Raw genomic sequence first — 20,245 nt, 5'->3', positions numbered from 1 at the left:
TTGCTGCTTAACACTCCTGTGAATGACCTTAAAAAAAATGTGACATAATTACCAATAGTTTGGTAATAGCAAAGAGGGTGATCCACCAGTAGAGAACAGCTGGGATTGCTTGTTTAGTTGACCAAATAAGCATACAAACAAAATGGGTACTAACATGTAAACATATGCTCACACCTATGCAGAAAGGAACACAGGCTAAATTAATGAGGGGTTTGCACTGGAAAAGGTACTTTTCAGTCTGCTGGTAGTTCTAACTTCCTTACACAGCCACATCCTAAAGGAACAAGGACTTTATTTCTATTCCATAAAAAAACCCTCAAGAATACCATATACTATGGGGAAGTTTATTACTTCTTTTAACCCATTTGTGTCACAAGTACTCTCTTGGCCCACTTCCTTGGTCTGTAATTTAAGGAGCTACTGAAATGTTCACATAATAAAGGGCTTCTTTGTGCTTTACACAGACCAATACAATGCATAGTTTTTATAAAAGTCTATAGGACATATTTTGTATTACTCCATCTCTCACTATCTTTTAATTTAAAATTTAACTTTGTCTTTTGATATCAGTATCTATGTTCTATTTATGAGGCAAAATTTTCTCCATTATGATTCCTAACTCTGCAGTACAAAAAAATCACTGGAGACGTCTTCAAACACCTTTACTTTTCCACACAATTGGTTTTTCGTATCCTGAAGTTAGTTTAGTACTGTCACTACTTACATATTCATATCACTTACAGAAGTATACAGGAGGATAGGTAAAGTGAAATCAGAGGAAAATCACAACTCTTCCCATAACAATGAAACCAATTAATTCCCACAGTGAATGAAATCTGATAGTTTTGCCTCTGTACAGCATGACGACAGAACCCTGTTCTTATATACAAAGCCTGCACCTGCATACATCTACCAGGATGGGCTATAACTAAGACCAAACACCTGAAATTAATACAGCCGAATGTTATCCCATGTTTAATCAAATTAAGAGGACTGATGCACATCATTTGGAATGAACGTGAGGTAACTTAATGAGTCACAATAGGTCTCATGAGCATTTCTGTTGGTAATTAGGGCCATAAAGCTAAAGGGAATTATTTCTATCACCCACTGCCCATCACAAAATAACATATAATTTAATAACAAAGCAAACCACAACATAATAATTGCAGTGAAATACAAAGTTAGCTTAAAAGCTGAGAGATGTGCCTGAGATGCAGGCACACATACTATTCCCAATTAAGTCAGCTTAACAGCTAACTAGCATTCTTAACTTGCTGGTCAAAAATGTGCCCTCAGAGATGTCCACATACGCTGCGCCACCTTCTGAATCAAAAGTTACTTGAATTGTAACCAGGGTATTTAAGTGTACAAAAGACTGGCAAACACTTCTGCTGAGGGCTAGGACTACGTGCAATAGAATCTATTGCAATGAAATGCAACTGCAGAAGCCACATTCACAATCAAATCAGTGTCACTTAAAAGGATCCTGGCTAGTTTAAACAGTTTAACTGCACTGGTTTAGATTAACTGATAAATCTCTGCATTTACAAAAGGCATACATCAAAACAGTGAGAAAGATGACCTTATTGCTTAAGAGACATGTCTGAGATTCAGGCACATGTTCCCAGTTCTTGTATTCAGCAGATCCAGAAGAGTTTTCAATTCTACAACTCTAAGAATTTTACAGACTGTAAGATTAATTTCCAAACTCATGAACAATCTGGCAGTATTTGGCTGGCAATGCTGAGCAGACTGTAAATCTGTGGAAAAATCCGAACAACAAAAAGGAAGCAAATAATTAAAGCTTACCTAAGAAATACATGTGCATAGTCATTCATTCATTCATTCATTCATTCATTCATTCATTCATTCATTCATTCATTCTCCTAGCTAATCATCCATGTTTCTTATTAAGGTATTTGGACTGGTCTGTGAATTGCATCAGGCCTGAAGCCCAGAACAGATGCACTAAGATGGGAAAATCCTTAGGAAAATGCTTATTGGTTAAGCATGTAAGTCGTTCCACTGAAGACAACAGTCTTGTTCTTTTGTTGCTGGTTTTGTTTTAAGTAAGCATAGAAAAATCAAAGCTTTTGAGAATAAACAGACCAATGCATTTTAAATGTATAACAATGTTATAGAATCATGTTTGCTTTTACTGGACACAGGGGTGAAATCCTAATTCCTTGTCTGAAGGCACATAAAGCTTGACTATTTCATTCAATTGCAGCAGCATTACACCCAGTTTTAAAATAAAAACTCACATGCATTTATCCAGTTCTGCCAAGCTAACAGCCAGTATATTGAAAACAATATAAAAATAAAGATCTTAAAATAACAAATTACTTAGAAAACAAGCCTGCACTCTTTGCTTCACAAAGCACCCCTAAAGGTTTATGTATACGGGTACAGTCAATGCTGAGCCAGTGGGAGCCTGTTTACTATATCATTTGCAATGGTTCTCACAGTAAATGAACTCAACATACAAGCAGGGATGCTCAAATTTATGAAAAGTTTTTACTTTTTCATTACAAGACAAAAACCCCAAAATATTAGAACATTGTCTGAGTAAGACTGAGGACTTTCAGGAAAGTCTGAAGAAAATCTCTTACTTAATTTTTTTTTTAATCGTATTGCAGTTAAAATTTGTCCTTCATTTGGCTTCTTCTCAATTTTTCTTTCAAGACTCCCAGGTTGGAAAACTACAGCATGTCAAAACTCACTGATGTTTTCCAACTCCCTGGATTTATAGAGGGAGAACACAACCATGCTGCATAACATGTAGGCAGCCAGCACAGTACAGTATTTGCAGTACCAAGAATATGGAAACATTATTATTGCAGAGACCAAAATCTTTGTGAAATGTTACTTGTTATGGTGTATGATGAATGGTATCCTCCAGAAGGAAGCTCCCAAGCAACCATCAGGCCTAAGCTCCCCTGCATTACTACAAGTAACAAATACTGAAGAACGTGTGCTAGTTGTTCAGGAGCCAGCTTTAGAAATGGGTTAAAAATTGCTGATAAGGAGTTCTGAGGGACACTGCTGGAAGGTACCTGGGACCCAACCATTCCACATGCCCTTGTTTTTTCCCTGTCTGTATTTATCTTAAAGCTTCTCAATGAAGGATTCACCCTCGCTTCGCTTAGAGGAAACCACGGAGCGCTGCATACGGACACAGGCCGAGGAGGACACAAAGCTTCACTCCTGCTGAAGAACCACAGAATAAGGGGCAAGACTGCAAGGGACCACTTTGGGTCATCTCGTCCAACCTCCGTGCTCAAGCAGAGTCACCCCAGAGCACACTGCACAGAATTGTATCCAGACGGTCCTTGAATCCCCAGCGAGGGAGACTCCGCAAACTCTCCGGGCAATCTGTTTCAGTGCACAATCACTCGCATTGGAAAGAAAGCAAGAACTTCAGGATTCAAAAGAAAAGCAGTATACCTCGCTTTCTGCTTTTTTTAATCAAATGCTCCTGAGAGCCGGACTTGGCCAGAGAGGACCGACCCCTACAGCCCTGCAGCCGCTCGGTGGGGCTGGAGGCTGCTGAAGCCCAAATAGGTTCGCCACCTCGTTCCTCAGTGACCCTTCGCGAACGCCGCAGTTTGTCTCCTCCCCACGGCAGCTCCCCCTCGCCTCGGCCCAGGTCCCAGCGCCTCTCCTGCCCCTTCACGCCGACCCAGTGACACTGCGGGGAAGGGTCCCCGGGGAAAAAGCCCCGCGCCCGGCCGGCCCGGCCCGGCCCGGCCCGGCCGGACGGGTCCCGCAGCCGCCTCACTCCCGCCCTCCCTTCCTGCCGGCGGTCGCTGCCGCCGCCGCTCTCCCCGCCCCCGGCCGTGTGTGCGGAAGCTGCCGGCGCCCGGGATTGTGGGAGCGGGGGGGACGCGGCGCGGGGAGGGGACGCGGCCGCGGCTGGAGGGTTCCGGTGTGGGGCGCAGACGTGTCGGCCGGGGCCGCGGAGCGACAGGCGCTGCCCCTGCCCGCTCGGAACCCTGCCCGGCCCGGGGCCGGCCCGGCGGCACCATGGCCGGGACCAGCAGCCCCGAAGCGGTGAAGAAGCTGCTGGAAAACATGCAGGGGGACCTGCGGGGCCTGAGTCTGGAGTGCCGTAAAAAATTCCCCCCCGTCAAAGAGGTGAGTGGTGCTGAGCCGAATGAAGCTGGGCCGTGCTGGGCTGAGCCAGGCGGCGGACGCCGTTCCGGAGGGGCCTCCCTGGCCCCGGGGCCGGCCGGAGCGGAGCTGCCGGCGTGCCCGTGCTCCAGTATCCAACCTGGTGCCGTTCCTGGTGAGCTCCGACCTCCACGGCCGCGGGCTGTGCCCAGCCGCGGCTGTGCCAAGATGTGGCTGTACCCAGCCGTGGTTGTGTCTGTTGTGTCGTGGTTGTGTTGCGTGTTCCGTGGCTGTTGTTTTCAGCGCGCTGCTGAGGTGGGGGCCGTGGGCCGGGCTGTGCCCCTCGGGAAGCGGGGCTGGCGGACAGACAGTCTGTTGACAGGCGAAGCGGGGGCGGCCCCGCTTCGCCCTCGGCGCCCTGCGGGGAAAACGCAGAATAAGGCTTGACTGTCTCGGCACCACCGAGCGAGCGAACTCGCCGGAGGCGAGCTCGGCGCTGGGGCTTGGCCGTCCCGAGCGAGCGGGGAGCCCGACGGGCCGGCTGCGGCCGAGGAGGGCCGTGCTGACCCCCGGCCGGCCCTGCGGCTGCGGTGGGATCCGGGGCCCCGCAGCTCTCCGCTCGGGTCTGTGCCTTGCCCCTCTCTCGAAGGCTGTGGTGCCCGGGCCGGCGTGCCCTATTCCTCACCATTGCACACCCGTGACTGCCGGTGTGAGCTGTGCGGGTCGCTCGTCATCGCTACCGCGTCGTTTTGGGGTTGTGTGGCTTTCCAACGGTGTGGGGACAACCGAGGAAGCTTGGGAAACACAGAAGTTTGGGTTACTTTAATAAACTGATTCCGTTAGGATTGTGTGTTTTATTTTTGAAACCTGAGTTCGTGCTGTGCAGCCTGAGGCCTCAGTAATTTCGGTGAGCAGGATTAATTGAAGAGGAATCCGAATTTTTCTTGCTAACTTAAAATATATTTTTTAACCATATGTTTTCCTGTTGTTTTTATGCAGTCAGTTTAACTTTTTTCTTATCAGCAGTTTGCCACTTGCCATTTAAAAAAGTTTTCTATGAAATAGCAGGAGGGAAAATATTAAATTATTAAGTCAGATTAAGATGCAGACCCAGAAGCACATAAGAAAGGCATTGCACGTGTAATGTGACATAAGTTCCAATTAAGTGATAGCATATTTAATGTTATATGAAGTATTATACACTTTAACAGCTGAATTGAAGCTAATGACTGCACTTGTTTTGAAAGACATGAAGTGACACTGTAGCAGAGCATGTTATGTACTATTTAGTTTGCAGAGGAATGCTGGTGCGTTTATGAAATTTTGTGTGGTCACAGAAAAACAAGAGAAAGTTGTGATCAGTCATGACAAATTGTGTGTGGTCACATGTAAATAAGAAAAAGCTGCGGTCAGTAGAACAGAAATTTCTGTGTTTTTGGAGGGAGATGGGAGTGCTGCTTGCACTCCCTTCTGTGTATTATTGTGTGACTCTTGTTTAGTCTCTGAACAAGTTTCCCCACTGTGTTAATATTTATTTTCCTTGAGATCTACAAAGGAGTTGGGCAGTGTCATTGGTAAGCTAGTATTTTTAGTATGCTTCATTAGGTTTGCCATGGCTGAATATTATAGTAACTACTGCACGTACTTTTATCATATTCTTGTGTAAGTTCAACCTTTGTGTTGTTAGCTTTAAATTGACAGCAATTTGAATAGCTTTCTTCATTAAAAGCACTTAACAAACTTTTTCACAATTGTTTGGAATTTGGATAGGTTTATTGGAATAGTACTGGAAGATGTTTATTAGGAGGTGGGACTTTCTGCTGGGAGTTGTGTGCTCTTACAAAGAGTCTGAGGTGAAAGCAGTCTTACAGTAGGATGCATGATACAGTTGCAGGAAACGATCTTACTTCCTCACTTCTGGAAGCCCTTTTTTTGTTCTAGTTTTAAAGAAAATGGGTGTCCTTTTTTTTTTGGTCAAATCTCAGCTGCTTAAAGAGATATTTTAATTGCATGCTTTCGGTCTGATCATGATCAGATTTGGCTAGAATGATCAGAGGAATGGCATATTCTTCTTACTGACTTGAAACAGCACCAGTTTTTTAAACCATGTTTAAATACTGGCTTTTAAAAATAAATTCATACTACTTATGAGCTCACTTTTTAACTTGCAGTGTAACTAAACTCTCCCACATGCATTGTAATATATGAGTTTGTATTGCAGTTGATGTGCATGCTTTCATGTCACTTAATGAGCTTACCATACTGGGATAAAACTATTGAAAAACTCCTAGTCCCAAATGAATACTTATGAGATGTATATCAAAGTTGTTAGATTTGATAGGTACTTTATAAAGGTAAACTGCTTCTCATAATCTTTCTAGTGTCTGATACAGTCAAAGATTTTGCTCATAGTTGTTATCTTCAGCCACTTCTAAAATGAATTGTCTCTTCTGGTTTTGTTTGTTTTGTTTTTATATTAATAGTATTAAAATTCTACAAAGTGAATTTTACTGATGGGATTGCTGTGATAAAAGTAGTAATGTACTTCTCAGTTCTGCCTGTTGCTCAGATATTAACCTGAGTAAATTCTTTAACCAATGCTGTAAGGATTTAGACCAGTTGTATGGTCAGAAAAACAGGGCTCTTTTTGTTAAAAGGGTTTTGGTTTGCACTCTTTAAACACCTTTCTAATGCATATGTTATCACAAAACTATGCAGTATCTCTTAGGTTCAGAGACACCAAAACAATATTAAATGATTCTTTGAACAGGCATGTATATGGCACAGCCTAAGAAGTTTAGTGGAGTTCTTTCTGAGGAGGAGGGTGAGGATGGGGTTTTGATGCAGAAGAGAAGGGGACAACCAACCATAGGATCTAGATCTTATCCTCAATTAGGAAGTAGAAGGGAGTTCTTAATGAATCTTTATTGAAAATGGAACTTTAACTCCTTGATGTTTTGAGGACTTTAATTTCATTTTTTCTGTTACTCTGAGTCTGTAAAGTTTTCTTAGTATGTTTATGTGAAAATCATGTAGTTGTAAGTCCAGTAACTTACAGCTGTAGAGTCTGAGGTTTTTGCTGACTTCAATAATCTGTTAAGAAAAGTTGAAATTACTGAGTTACTCTCAGTGTTAAAATTGGGACACAAATATGGCCAACTTCCTTCCCCTTAGTTAGAGCTTTTGACTGTGAAATAACAGGATGTTGTCTATGCTCTGTGTTAACAAATAATATCTGAGTAGGATTTTCCTAGGTTATGCCATTTAAGGCTTTAAAAATAGGAGCTGCTGAAAATATATTGCTGACAATGTTTGGGGTTTAAATAATGTAACAGACTTATTTTTCTTAAGGGTATGGAGAATACCAGTTACTATTACACTTGAAACCCATTTCTCTTTGTTGCTAGATGTTTTTTATGTTTGATAGTTTCTCAGATCAGCACTAACTACAGAAGTGTACCAGGCACGAATGCTATACGCCATGACCAAGAAGTGATACGGTGATTATGTCTCTGATATGCCAAACCTGTTTATACTGACAGACATACAAATAATGACATTGCTGAAAAATATGTTTGTATTTTCATGATGTATTTCTGTTGCCCAATTAGAAAAGTAGATGCTAGCCATGGATGGGATAGAAATTCTCAGGAAAGTGTAAATAAAACCCTGTCTTTTGGAGCTTGAAATTACAGAGGATGAAACAGTCTTTGGTACAGGCATCAATCCTGTTGATGTCATCTCAATCTGGTGTATCTCATAGAAAGCAATACTACTTGATCATTAACACATAATTTTTAATATAGTAGGCTCTGAGATTTGCTCTATATTAAAGAGTATTGCAATGCTGCTTATGCTGCCCTGAATTGTGTGCTGCATACATAGAGCTTTATAAACTGTTTTAACCTGCTAGTGACTGGAGTTTTGGTATTGTGTGCTGCATTTGTGGAAAGCTGGAGGTGCTCTCCTTAGTGAACTGGAGTAAGAATTTTCTCTTATCACAGAATTGAAAATGGTTTCATTTACTAAATAGGTTACCTGCTGTTTCTTATTAGAGAATGAAAATACTTCTCAGTAAACTCCATCTGATTTGGTTTGATAATTCCACTGCATTAAAAAATTTAGAAATACAAGGGAGAAATATTTATAATTGGCAGAAATAATGGAGTTAAAATAATGAGATTGAGTTAAAATAAGTATACCCAGAAGTTTCTTGCAGCCTTAATTCCAGTTGTATGTAAATCCTTGCTGTTTACACAGATCCAATCAAGCAGTTGCAGCTTTCTAGTAGGCTTGTAGTTTCTGTGTTGTCTCAGGTTTTTTCTTGACTTTTAAATAGCAGTTAAAGCAAAGTGAGTTTAAAAAAAATAACATAAAAATTAACTATTTTCCAGCTCCCTGCATAGTTTCAGGCACATCTGTGCTGGTAGGAGAGGGGAAGGCAGAGGGCTGGTGATGTTGGGGCAGACAGGGACTACTGCATCATCCCTTGACAGGATCAGCTTGGCCTGGGCCAGGGCGTGCTCTTTTCTTGGCAGTTGTGTAATGGGTTGCAGGTGCCTGTATGTTTTAGGGTGTTTGTTGCTGTAATAGGGCTGGAAAAGAAGTGGTGTTCAACTTGCCTCCACTGGAAGAGCATCACAGAATTAGCTTTGAATATTTTGGTCAGTAGAAATGCTCTCTTGAGTCTCTTGGAAGAAAGATTTTGGTAGCCTCACTGTGGTGTTTCTTTACCCAGTCCTTGTTTGAAGGAGCAGCATTGCTTTTACTTAGCTACTTCTTGAGTTGTGCACCTTTGGCACATAGGCATCTTTTTGTAAGTGTATTATAATTTGCTGTATCTAGGAAAAATAATAGAATCCAATTTTGCAATCTTATTTTTTCTTCTTTTATAAGTAACTCTTCTTGCAGGCAAGTAGCCTCACAAAGCTCACAGGGTAAAAGTTAAAAAGGTAGGTGATTTCTGGACAAAGCAAACTTTAAATTATTTAATTACAGTAGATGTGGTGTGGACTGGCCTGTGGCAAGAGATAAGATTTGCCCTTTCTGAGAGTCTATGTGTTGTGTGAAGATGAGCATTATTCTATATTTCTTCCTTTGGAGTCCAGTCTTGTTTGCATTGACTGACATATGTGACAATTCAGTCCCCTGGGTTAAATCATTCTTGTTCAGGAATGATATGCCAAATACATTTTAAAGCTAATGCCAAAAATTTAATTGGGAAGCTTGTCCTTCTTAGAGAACCTCTGATGTCATTGGGTAGATGTGTGAAACTAAACATGAGGATGTATTGCAAAAGGTAAGCACACATTAAAAAGATATAGATCACTTAATTTAGTATATAATGTCAAAGGGATCATTAGGATTCCTAATGCAACTGGAAGGAACAGTTAAAACACATGTGAATATTTGTTAGCTGTTTGTTCTGTAATGGTAATAATATTTCAGAAATTTTGTTGAACATAGTGCAGTAGACATATTGCAGGAAAAAACATTACATGCTGAACTGTCTTGTGATATAAGCATCTGAGTCACTTGATGTACTTATAGCATTGAATGGTTTTTGAGTGCTCTGCATTCGAGCTACTTTAGTGGTAAAAGGATGAGCCAAATGAACCTAGGCAAGAAGACATAGACCATTTTCTGTAGGAGTAACCAAGTCTTTGGGTTTCCTGCTTTATTTTTTGAATAAAATGGTTTAAGTAATTCTGACACTATAGCCTACAAGAAATTCGACCTACACCGGACTTTCCAGGTTGGTTTATTTTCAGGTCTTCACAACATTAAAGGGATGAAAACTAGAGGGGTTTCTTTTGTTTTTGTTTTTTTTTTTTTTTAATGGGTATTCACTTAACTAATATTTTAAGGGTTCTTTTGAAATAAGAAACAATGCTCTGTAAAATGTATTTTGTCATGCTTAGGCAGATTGCACTAAAGCATGTGTTTTGTGCATGTGACTGGAGATTACTCTGTAGCATTCTTGAGTTGCCAGCCCATAGCTGAACTGGTAACTTGAAACCAGTAATCTGTAATACCTCTTTTAGTTTCTTTTATAATTTCTGATCTTTACCATTTGCTGTGTCTGCTAGCTTCATGCTTGGAGTCCATTAATTTTGCAGTGATTTTTATTTAATATTGACCTTTATACAGTAGTATTTTTTCAAAATTATGTTTTTAAAAGTAAATTCTTACATTTCTAGGGGAAAACATCTATTCAGATGTGTTCTAAGCTTCACGGTCCATTGTAAATCATAAGTTTCATGTGATCATTTTAGTCTATGAGAAGAAATGTCACGTGTTCTGAAGTGATTCACGTAAGGCACACAGGTCAAGTTTCTTCACCATATAATACCTTGAAATTTAACGAATGAAGAAAATTGTTAAAAGTTTCACTATATCAGTCTGTCTTTCTGCTTTCCAAGTTACACTTTTCATGCAGGATTAAGTTGCCTGATGTTGGGTGTCTAAGCTTCATTGATTGTGCAGAACACCTACACACTAGGTGTTCTACATTGCCACTTGAGATACAAAAATGTTTCTTCTTGGCTTCCAGCCTCTGGTTCAGAAGAGCATAGGTCTTCTGGTGTCTGCGTGTAGTTGTCTTGGCTACAGAGGCCTAAGCTTAGACCTCTGCATTGAGCCCCTGCTAGTGGGTCAGCTGAATTAGCTTAAGGAGATGCTTTAAGAATTAAGGAGCATTCAGGAGAGACAGTCTCCATTGTAATGGGAGTCTAAATATTTAAATTTGTGCATCTTAATCTCTGATTTAATTCCCATCTGCCTCCCATGGCTTCTTGAAAATTATACAGGAAACTTGTAGCAGAAGTTGGAAATCTTGGTGACTCCAGTTCTCCACTGGTGCCTGACCTGTCAGCTGTTGTTTCTCTTTATCAGGTGTCTGGCAAATGGACATTGCTGACTGAATATAGTACTTGTGGCAAATCCTCAAAAGTTGCCTGGTCTCATCTGTTGCAATTGACAAACTGAAGGCAATGTTAGTTTGAACTTCAACTGTATGTCTCCTAAAGCTCTGAAACAGGGTGTTGTTTTATTTTTAACATAGAATGATAATTGTTGTGTCAAAAGTATGTAACTACATTTCAAGTGCAAGTGCTCTGTTTCAGTGGTTTAAAATCAGTTGTGTGGTACTTGCACGGATCACTCAGAAATCTCTTAATGGTAGACATGGGCTCTCTCAGGATATCCTTATCCTAAGATAGACTATGGATAATGTATTATACATAAGACTTAGGTATCCATGTAATTTATATAGAATACAGTACAACACATGAGGTACATTCTTGTTCTATCTGTTGAAGGGAGAAGAACTTAAAAATTTGTTACTAAGTGGCTTGTGTTTCTTCTCTTTCAGGTGTTAGCTTTTTTGCCTTTCTGTCTACCTTAATGCTGTTTGGTAATGAGTTGTTTTATGTTATGCATTGTGATTTGATCTTTTAATTTATATGTGATGTTCTTTCCAGCTGAGGTGTAGTATTTTGACTGTCAAATGAAAACTTGTGATAGTAAGTATTTGTATTTGAATATCTTTATGTTCACGTCATGTGAGGCAGCTGCAGAGGCAGCAGCTCTGGAGCACTTCAGATAACTCTGGCAATTCTCCTGGCATTAGTAATGGTTAACCTTCAGGATTCTGAGTTGGCTACTGGTACTGCAAACTGACAATTTCAGATTAATGGGCCAGAGGAGTAGTCATTCCTGTCAAGTGTGAAAGAGCACTCTGAATATGAGAGCAACTAATATAGTTGCACTAAGGCTGGAAATGAACAAGGTTGTGTGTTTTTGAAAAACAAAAAAACATAAACTGCAATATCTTAAATCTTCAGCTGAAGAAGAAAGTGTATGATAAAATCTGTTAATGTTTTTTTTCTAATTCATGATAATTTTGTAACAAAATGATAACTTGTTCAGTGTAATAAACCCCTGTGAGTGCACAGCAATGTCAGATCAAGACTGGCATTTTGCCATTTTAAATTATATGTAAAATGAGTGTATATAAAAGAGAAGGGTCAGAGTTGGGATTGTACTCAGGGGGAGGAAGATAAAAATACAGGAGGCAAGTACAGTGCTTTTACACACAAATGTGGTACACTTGAGTGCTTTCATGAGACAGATTTAGTGAGGAGTTTTTTGTGTGTTCTTTTCAAATAATAGTGTAGCAGTACAGTAATGGTCCAGAATGTGCTTTTGCACAGCAAGCCAGAATAACGATGAAGTGAAATTCTACTTTAGACACAAGGACCTCTTATCTAAACTGTTGGATTTAGGGTTAGTGTTCCAGTTGGAAAGGCAGACAATCGTGGATATAAAAAAATTGCTCTTTTTATTTCATGCAATAGATATGGAAGTGACTACAGATAACCTATTACTCTTATCCAGTCTTAATAAAAGGTTGGTAAACATTATAATGTAAATACCAATACAAATCATCATTCCTGAATGTTTTTCTTTTGAGAATAGAGAAATCAATAACTTGTGTGGTAAGGACTGCAAATGTTACAACAATTTTAGTGTCTCTGGAGATAGAAGTTTGCTCTAATGTACAATGAAAACACAAATGGTCATTCAAAAGCACTAGAAGTGAAAATTCTTGGTTTTATTAACTTTTGGTAACAATGCTATCACATTTAGAAATTAATACAAAAATATTCTTAATGTTAGATCAATCCTTAGTAGAAATTAGCACATGCTTGATTGTTGCATTAAATATCCTTATATGAATATATTTTTTTTTGGTTAATAAAGTCAAAAAGGTGTTGACTTCTGTTCCTAATTGTTAGATACAAATTTCCTTTAAAGAGCACCATATTTATCCTTTTAATTTTTTTTTTTTAATCCTGGTTTGAAACTTTTAAAGAAACAATTTCTATGGCAGAGACAACAATTGCTTTTTCTCACTTTAGATTCAAATTTTGTGTCACCTTTCCCTTAGGAAAAGTTGTTAACTATGTTACTATTTTTCAGTAAAAGAAGGGTAACTCTTGCATGTTTACCCCAGAGTAATTACAAATCCATAGAGATTACTGCAGAGCACCTGATGTACTGTCAGGTCACATCCCAGCTGACACCTCTGGTCCCTTACTTGCCTATCTCTACACATTGCAACAGAGGTCCAAGATGCCCAAGAGAGTTAAATGTTCAAGCATATGCCGTGCCATTATTCTTTGTACTGCCAAGACAAGTCCTGTTCTTGGGCTGCCATTGGATAATGCTATGATGGTCATGGAGTTAGCTCTAGTGGTATCTTTAGATAATGTAGATTGCCTGCTGCAGCTGGATTTAAGAGCTTCCACGGTGTCCCGGAAGACAGATTTGAAGAACTAGTGCTCTCTAGATCCACTTACCACTCAGGGTGTGGATGGCTTGCCTTTACGTTATGTTGAATTCATGTTGAATTGAATATCCCAGTTATCCTAATACCTTCATATGTGATTTATGAGTTACAGATCTTTAAATATATGTACACAGACTACAATGTGGAAAAAATTAGCTCGTGAATGTTACCTGGATGTTGGTAAATGTTAGTTCTGCTTGAGGATGTGTGGAATCTTTCCTTCCTGATTGCCTGAGCAGATACTACCTGCCTCTGTTTCCTGATAAGTGCTTTAGATCCTAAACAAAGTAAAAATTTCCAAAAACAGGAAGATGCTCACAGCATATCTAATGACAGGAAGGCTGAAATTCTTCCCTCTTTCAACTGAAGACTGAGAAGTCTGTTAGGAGAAGAGTTTTGGATCTAAGAATCTCCTGAGGCTGTGTTTGAAAGTCTCTATGCATTTCCACATCATGGTCTCTCATATGCAGAGAACCTCTATCTGTAAGGCAGCTGTGAATGTTGTTGTCAGATTGTACATTCAGAGAGGAACTTTGAGGCCAGGAGATAGATATTATGCACAAACATCTTTTCAGTCTACTTGAAACTGCACTGTCCTGATTTTTAATTTTTTTTTTTTGGTACATAAATTCTCTATTTGCCTTACTTTGATTCCTGTGGAGAGTGATTTCCATATAATCAGCAAATACTTGGTAATTTGCATGGATGCAGAAAGATGATGGGGCAAGTGTTTGAGCCTAGAGGGTCCTGTTTAATTTTGCTGTGGGATTATCTACTGCTTGATTAAAACCAGATCTAAGTACTGGGAGAGATTGACTTGAATATGTGCTATCACTGAGAGTCAATTTCTCTTCTTCATCAATATTTCACCTTTCCAGACTGGATACTGCAGTTGCTTCAGGAGAAACAAGAACCAAAACTCAATAATGACAGGTGTGTGTTTGAGACATTTTATATCAGTTAATTTCACAGTTATTAAAGCAACAGAATTGGAAATCTAATTGGCTGAAGATTTTAAGTACATTTAAGCTTTGTTATGTTTCAGGAATTACATATATTTGCTTCTTTTCAAAATAAAGAGAGAACTGACTTGCTTGTTAGACTACTATGACTTGTGGTGCTAAGGGAAGCTGGTAATATTACGTCTAAAATTAGTGATTGCTTTAAATTTAAACATTGTGTCTTATATTCATGTGAAAGTAAATTATCATATTTGTACCCATAAATACACACACTATAGTGCTGTCTCCTTGATTAGTGCTTTATAAGATCCTTTTCTCATGTGACAGTCCTGTAAACTGCTATAGTAATTGATGTAAATTTGTAAACTTAAAAGCTATGAATATATCTTTTATTTTGCCACTTAAACTGATGCAATCCCAGCACACTTTTACATTCATGTGTACAGATTAGAACTGTTTATAGTTTTCATGTTTTCTGTTGGCTATTTGTGATCAACTGAGGTATTTTTTATAATGTTAATATGTTGTCTCTTTTGCATATACAGTAGAGTACTTTGTTTTTCTTTTGTAGGATGTATGTGGCGTAATTAGTTTTTAACTGTAAACATTTTAAACTGGGATTCTGAATAGAAACCATAGCATAATGCAGATGAACATACAAATTTCTGTATCTCATGGAGAAGAATGCTTATATTCAGCAGTTGTGTTGTTTTATCTTTTTTTTCCCAAATGTATACTATTTTATATAAAGCCAGCATGGAAACAACTGAGAGCCATTATGTTGGAAAATTTTTGTGCGAAGTGCATGGTGTTTGTGAATGCTACTAATATGATCAGGCTTAATATTTCTTTGAATCAGAATGAGTTTGTCACTCCTGGCAAGACAGAAATCAATTGCCATTAGTAATTGTGATTAGTTTTAGTTGAAAGATAATTGAAGTTGGACTGTGACAAATCCTTCATATTAATTAATAGGAACAAAGTGTTGTGACAAGAACTTCAACACATTAAGTTAATATAATTAAAATAAATAAGAGCTGCATTTGGCACGCCTTATTTTACGTATGCAAAATATATATGTTCACGTTGCTTTGTGTTTGACCATGTTGTATGGTTAATCAGGCACTGTGAATATTATTTACTTTATTTTTGAAGTAGAAAACTGTGTTCAGAAAAATCTAAATAAATCTCCAGGATTTTAAGGGAGTGTTTAGTCTTCCTATATTGTTTTGGGAAATAAAAACTTTTTAAAAAACAGCCAAACAAAAAAAACTTCAGCTTTGCATTTCTCATTTAGCTATTTTGAGAAATATGTATGTCAGCTCTTAATTAAAATATTTGTCAATTTGTACAGTCACCTTAACATGACTTTCTGTGAAACGTTGTTGGAATAATGTTCTGATGGAGAGTGAATATGAACACTTGGTAAAACTTCACATACTATCATTTTCATATTTCTGATGACACAGTTTCTTTGCTTTGCTAATCTATTTTATGTGGTGACAGCACACATCTTTAAATAGTAATATCAGAGGAAAAATAGAAATGTTTAGTGTGAAAAGCACACAGAAATACAAAGCTGAAATAAAAGGGGAAGTGTGCTTTCAAATTTGCAGAACAGTATTTTCCAGAAATTAGCATCCAGTCATTTGGGAAAACCTGTTGCATTTCTTTTGATTTATTTAATTCTTTCCAGAGGCTTATAGTGTATTAATGAAAAAAAACAAAAAAACAAACAAAAAAAAAAAACAACAAAAAAAACCCACAAAAAAACCGAGAAAGGCACAATGTATAATATATATTTTGTGTTTTGTACACAAAGCTTTCAGAAGTCATAGTCTTGAAATGCAAAGCTTAGATGTTACATTTCTTGTTTGGCTTGATTTCCATTAGAGAGCATGACTTGAGTGATTTCTGCAGGGAAGTGTTTGTGGGCACTGGAGAGGGACTTGCTGTTCCCTTGGGGCCGTGTGTGATGCCCTGGCTGGGCTGGGCAGCCCTGGTTGTCGCCCAGCCCACAGCCCTGGCCCTGCTGGAGTGGGTGAGTGAGAGGATGATGCTGCTGCTCTGCCAAGTCATACTTGTGGGGAAAGGGGAGGAACTGGTGCTGTGCTCTGTATGGCATGCTGGGAAGAACACAGTATTGTTAGAAAGTCACCTTTGCGGCATTGCCCTGGGGTCTTTTGTATAGGACACTTGGGAGCCAGAATCCAGGGGGAAGATGAGTTTCATTTTTATAATTGTAGTTCGAAACTGTGTAGAGACTATGTAACAGTGTATATGCTTACTAGTGATTTTTTTTTTTTTTTTTTTGCATTCATAAGACTGGAAAGTAATACAGTGAGAATCATGATTTCTAAAATTTCTGAATATGCCCCTTCCTGTGGAATTCTAGAAAGGAATTCTAGCAACTACAAAAATTTCACTTCTGCATTAGCTCTGCTGGTAGAAACCACTGCAAACACATTTCTTTATCTGAGACTATACCTTTTTATTTATTTACAAAATTTGTTATTTCTTTGCAGATATTGATGTATGATATCGCATCTAAACTACTTGTTTTCTTTTCTTCCAGGCTGCTGAATCAGGAATAATAAAAGTGAAAACAATAGCTGCAAGAAACACAGATATTTTGGCAGGTAATTATTTGCTGAGCAATAGGAAAAATAATCTGTGTTACAGATCAAAATGTTAAAAAGATGTCTTGGATATGTCTAATAATACTACATGTCTTTCAGTGTGTGCTATATTATTGATGCTTTACTTTTGGGCATCTAGCAAAAAATTCAGTAGCATAGAAATTTTTTAACACTACTTGTTTCTTGTTAATGCTATTAGGATGTTGCGGAAGGGCTCCATTTTCAGTTGATGCTCTACAAAAGTAATTATTCACTTAGAAAAATAACATGAAATACTTAGGCCCTACATTCTCAGTGTTTTAGTTGTTGTGGTTGAGTGCTCTGTGTGAAGTTCTGGAGATCCACATCTATGTATTAGTCCAGCCTTTGGGGACTTGTAACTGGCAGGCAAAAATCCATCTTTATCTGAGACAAGGTCATTCAATTTAAGATGTTCCAATGCCTTGAGGGATGGGACATATCTTGTGAGCTGCAGCTTTGTAAGTGCTTAAAACAATATTTCCTGATTGTCTTCAGCTTTATAAAGTTGGCTTCTTGCCAGTTGCTGGTAAAGCCCTTGGCCAGCCCTGCATCAATACTTGAGTGTCTACCCCAGATGTAGTCAAAATCCTTGAAATGCTGGATTGTTTGGAAAGTCCAGTGAAATAGCTACTAAACCATATCTTGTTTTGAGGTATATAAATCAGATAGTGTTAAGGAGGCGTTTTCTAGGATTATTTGAATTAACAGACCCACTCCTCAGTATTTCACTTCAATGCCTCTTTTTTATTTGTTCATTTTCTTTGTTTTTACTGCTGTCATGAATGCTGACATAAGTGGGAAAATATGCCAGGTAATGTCAGCTATATCAAAATACACAAATGAAAAAAAAGCAGTAGTTAGCCATTTTGGAAGCTGTCAACATATTACTGCATAATGAAGTTTGTGTTTTAGAAAGCTAGTTTCTAATCCTGCAAATTTGTCTGTCTTTCAATTTTCAAAGGGAAGAGATAGGAAAGATCATTAAATTTAGTCATGGATGGGCAGTCTCTGCTTTCATCTTTTTGAGGGAACACCTTCTCTTAGTTGGTAAATTTTTAAAAATAATTTTCTCTTGGAAAGTTTGAACTGGAATGTACTTATTATTTCATTCAAAAAACCTGCACAGATTTGTTGTTAAGAGGTTTGGGAAACGAGCAGGTCCAAAAAGTTATTTTGATTAGTTAATCTTTGCTAATAGGATAATAACTTTTTCTTCCTCTATTCCACAGTTTTGTAGTGGGAAAATGTACTTTGCCTGCACATTATCCTAACATTCCACAGTTAAAGCATGATGTCATTAAACAGACTCAATTCTTTATGAACTCTTGTATTTTTTGAGGTATCAATTATAAGCTAATCTTATACATAAGGTAGTGTCAAGAGATTGTCTATCTAATATTTAAAATCTTCTGAAGAAAAATTATATATATCACTTTTTAATAATAAAACTGCAAAATGCTACAATGTAATTGTGAAATCTAGTGAATATTTTTTGACTGCTAGATTTAGGAGCATCTACAAGACATTCTAGTAATACAAATAAATATTTTGATCAGGTTATGATTTTTTAAATATTTTGATGTAAACTGTCATTTCACTAACATAGATAAGAACAAAAGTATCAGATTGTTTTGAATAAGCTGATCTGGTACTTTCTTGAAGCATTTAATTGTGTAGGATTATAATTTTTAGGAAAATAGATGCAGGCATAAAATCTTTATTAAAATCTTAAAATTTTTGTTATTTTCAGTGGGATATGTTTTACCTGCCAGAACTTTGGGGTCATTGATCTAATTTTTTTCTTTCTCTTTGAAAAATAAAGTTGAGCTGTTTCAAAGTCTTCATTCTTGGCAGTATGTACATGCTTTATTTTTTTATAAGAATTAGAGAAATTCCAGAGGAGGAGAAAGCGTTAAATCACAGGAGATAAATTTGAGAAATTATTTCCATGTGGCTTTGAGATGTGCAAAAATTTATGCTTTAGGAGTTCTTCTAAATCAGAATTATTGTCTTGCTGATGAAATGAACAGTTAAGTTATACTTTCCAAAAACTTCTCACTTGTTATGGTTCAATAAGGTAGACTTCTTTTTTAATATATTCCGCCATAAATTGGTAGCAAAATGGAGGCAGACCTGGCAATAATAAATTTATTGTGCATTTTAAGACTGAAGCTAATACAGCCACAGAATCATGTGATCACAGAATATTCTGAGTTGGAAGGGGTCATCAAATTTTAGCTCCAGACCCTCTGAACAGGAAAGCCCCAAGAATCACCCTATGTGCTTGGTTGCTATAAAACCAGATAGGTACCAAAGAAGATCTACAAAACATTAATTTTTGAGCTCCATTAATTAAAAATACTTGTATAGATTCTGTTGTGAGATTGTTGCTTTTAATGGCTTATAGAAGAAAGTATTGTAAAAGGCTAAACTTATTCTTTGTCTTGTTATTTATTAACTCATGCCATTTTTGCCATTCAGAACTGTGTCTTGAGTCTCATGTTAAAGATAAATGTTTTGTGGTATCTTTTTGCTTGCTTTTTTATGCTTGATGGTTAGAATTTAATGGCAGTTCAAAAATGTCAACTGGACATAGAGCCTGTACTGGCTCTGAAGAGGCTGATGAAACTGTGTGTTGATATCACCCTGTAAGAACTATGATCTTATAGAAAGTTGGCATCCATAATTTATAATAGCCTATCCTTTTTGTAGAAACTTCTGAGTCAGTTTTTCAGTTGGAAAATATGACTAAAGTATTTTTTTGTAGTTTTAACTTGTTTAATTTTTTTCCAAATAAGTTGTAGTGATGCTTAGTCATATAGATCATGTTTGCATTATTATGTGAGAATGTATTTTTTGTTTGTGGTAACTACTGTCCTCTGAAAAGAGTGTGAAACTTTTCATGAATACATTTCTTCTACTACACATAGACTAAAACACAGTGTATGACATTCAGTGTAAGAACACACATTGAACTTTCAACTGTGAGGAAATTTTTAGTATCTGAAATGCTGATGAGCGGCTAAAATCTTAGAAGTTTGCATGAATCAGCAAACATACTTGCAAATGAAAAACCACTCATCAGTCAGAGCCATGCCTTTCTTTCATATTTTTAGTATTTTCATATTTTTAAATTTTCTTATATCACATTTCTT

The 20,245-nt window shown here is 37.9% G+C and overlaps 1 protein-coding gene across 10 annotated transcripts in view; it reads left to right on the top strand.

Annotated features, from left to right (window-relative positions):
* Positions 1 to 3,856: 3,856 nt before the first annotated feature.
* The window catches only part of MON2 (MON2 homolog, regulator of endosome-to-Golgi trafficking), a 105,614-nt gene continuing 89,225 nt past the window's right edge, over positions 3,857 to 20,245 (top strand). For 5 of the 10 annotated variants that reach the window (XM_053942728.1, XM_053942731.1, XM_053942734.1 and 2 more), the window contains exons 1-2: positions 3,857 to 4,140; positions 17,006 to 17,069. In XM_053942728.1, the coding sequence (XP_053798703.1) occupies positions 4,030 to 4,140; positions 17,006 to 17,069 (175 nt within the window). In that variant the 5' untranslated portion in view covers positions 3,857 to 4,029. The remainder of the gene's footprint in view (positions 4,141 to 17,005; positions 17,070 to 20,245) is intronic. The other 5 variants (XM_053942730.1, XM_053942729.1, XM_053942732.1 and 2 more) reach the window with 5 other exon arrangements.

The sequence above is a fragment of the Vidua chalybeata genome, chromosome 5 (genome assembly GCF_026979565.1).
Source record: "Vidua chalybeata isolate OUT-0048 chromosome 5, bVidCha1 merged haplotype, whole genome shotgun sequence".
Taxonomy (NCBI): domain Eukaryota; kingdom Metazoa; phylum Chordata; class Aves; order Passeriformes; family Viduidae; genus Vidua; species Vidua chalybeata.
The sequence above is the reverse complement of the archived record's forward strand: the minus strand, read 5'-3'. Positions and strand labels throughout refer to the sequence as shown.